General features: G+C 39.7%; 1 protein-coding gene across 1 annotated transcript; it reads left to right on the top strand.

The window, feature by feature from the left end:
* The first annotated feature begins 671 nt into the window (after window positions 1-671).
* Window positions 672-2,049, top strand: LOC110452899. Its single transcript, XM_021501637.1, has one exon. The coding sequence runs from the start codon at window positions 760-762 to the stop codon at window positions 1,882-1,884; it is 1,125 nt and encodes a 374-aa protein (XP_021357312.1). The 5' UTR covers window positions 672-759; the 3' UTR covers window positions 1,885-2,049.
* Window positions 2,050-2,300: the final 251 nt, after the last annotated feature.

A 2,300-nucleotide genomic window follows, 5' to 3' on the forward strand; every position in this document is an offset into this window, starting at 1 on the left:
TACACAGATTGCAATGGTCATTTAGTGAACAAGAATAGGTCATGCTCCAAAAACAGGTAGAAAAGACTTTTAAAGAGTAACTCTGAGCTGTGCCTGAGTTATAAGTTAATCTTGGATACAAGTAGGTGATACAATTTTCTAATTTTACAGGTAAAATCAAGGGTAGGTCGGAATACCTGAAACCCACATTTCCCCCGAAAATTCATGCTCCTTTTTGCATTAAGATTCATTAGTTTGGAAACATGTTATATCAACGTTTTACGTCAACTGATTTTCTGGGAAGATTCAAGATATTTAATGAATGAGATAATGATAACGTCTGATGCTAACCACACATCAACATATGATAGCTTTATGGAATACATGAGTAGCACTTAACATCAGTAAAAACTTTTCATAGTATTCTGACACGATATTGGGTTATTGTTTTGTTTGTTACTAATATTTGAAGAACAAATAAATAAGAAGAGTCATTGTTTGATTGTAGGGCACAAGATCAATTCATGTTGTATACATTTAAAATATCCAACCATTTTACCCTATACAAGTCCCCAACAGTTGGTATACATGAATCGAAGAATGTAATATTGAATATGTTTGCTTTTATCTTATCAGTAAATGTAGGTGCTATACAGACCTGTGTGTGCCCTGTAAGGAACCAGTGACGGTATCAGTATCGGAGTGATCAAGACGTTAAGACAGAATATCGTTTCCGAACATTGTCTGGAGTTTTGTCTGTTGATTTTCCCAAAAGGAGACATGAAGTTAAGTATAACGTTGATTGCGTTATGTTTTGTCCCGATAGTATGGGGACAGATACTGAACCAGGGTGGCGATACGCTACAAGTCCATAGTAAAGCAATACTGGACTTACAGTTAAGGTTATCTACTGTAGAACATTTGCGCAATGAAGACGAACTACGTATCGCTGATCTTGCAAAACGGCAGCTAATTGACCAGAGACGTATCGCCGACCTTGAGGAACAACAACAAATTGATGACAGCCGTATTTCTGATCTTGTAAACAAAAGAGATGAGGACAATCGAACTATTGCTGACCTTGAGAAAAACCGACAAGACGATCAGCAACGTATTGCTGACCTTGAGAAAAAGCGACAAAATGACCAGCAACGCGTTGCTGACCTTGAGAAAAAGCGACAGAATGACCAGCAACGCATTGCTGACCTTGATAAACAGCAACGTGTTTTTGAACACCGGATTGCTGACCTAGAGAAGAACCCAAGAGATGGTGATCAGCGTCGTTTAACCAACACTCAAAATCAGCAACATCGTAGACACGTGGTCTCCCATCATAGATTTCCTTTTAACTCGTTAACCAACAGTACAACACATATGGCTGATGGAAGACGCATGCCTAGCGTTAGGAAAACGAGAAGTGTTGGAACGTATCCCGGAAATTCTGAGTTAGCAGGTCCAACGTTGGAAACAATTAACCAAGGGATCAAAAAACGTGTTTCCACGGACAATCAAGGTATGGTGGCATTTTATGCTGTTCTAACGCACAGTATCAAGCCAGTCGCTAATCTTATTGAAATACGTTTCGACCGTGTAATCACTAATATTGGGGGTTCCTACAGTGGAAATACGGGTACTTTCACGTGCACACACGCGGGCGTGTATGTGTTCTCGTGGACAGTGCATGTAGATCCACGGTACATGTACACGGAACTAGTAAAAAACGGAGTAATGGTTGGAAGTGCGTTCTCTGGAGATTCTCCGTACAGCGGAATCGGAGGAGGAACCGTGGTTGTGCAGCTGGACCAAGGAGACGAAGTTTGGGTCCGGGTAGAATTCCATGTGTCTGGAAGTTACATTTACGTCGATAGGCATACAACAACGTTCTCTGGATTTCTTCTCCAGTAGCAGTGATCTATGGACTTACTTAACAGTAGCCACATAAACACGCATCTCACGCACACGCGAGTGTAGATAAGACGCAATATACAAACTGTGTTGTTTATAAAGAAAATAACAACATAACAGACTCTCATTGCGCTATCCATATAAAAACGTATACCATTTACTGATCGTACTTGTTTCATTTTTTTTACACGGAAAGTTAGATTGCTACAGTGGTATGTCTTTATTTGATCAGAGTGATATTTTTTTGTCTTTTTGTTGTTTGTGTGTCTGTCTTTTCTGTTCTGTTACTACCGTCACATCATATCGTATAAAGATATGGTGTTCGAAAATGATTGGGCCGCTATAAAGAGTATCATTACACTCCACTGTAGTCACGTTATACTGATACCGGGATAATCAGAAATACCTAGGGAGAC

The sequence above is a fragment of the Mizuhopecten yessoensis genome, unplaced genomic scaffold (genome assembly GCF_002113885.1).
Source record: "Mizuhopecten yessoensis strain PY_sf001 unplaced genomic scaffold, ASM211388v2 scaffold6971, whole genome shotgun sequence".
NCBI lineage: Eukaryota > Metazoa > Mollusca > Bivalvia > Pectinida > Pectinidae > Mizuhopecten > Mizuhopecten yessoensis.

What these genes read in the sequence shown, in the direction of transcription:
- LOC110452899 (XM_021501637.1), top strand. Translation starts at nt 760, where the DNA reads ATGAAGTTAAGTATAACGTTGATTGCGTTATGTTTTGTCCCGATAGTA.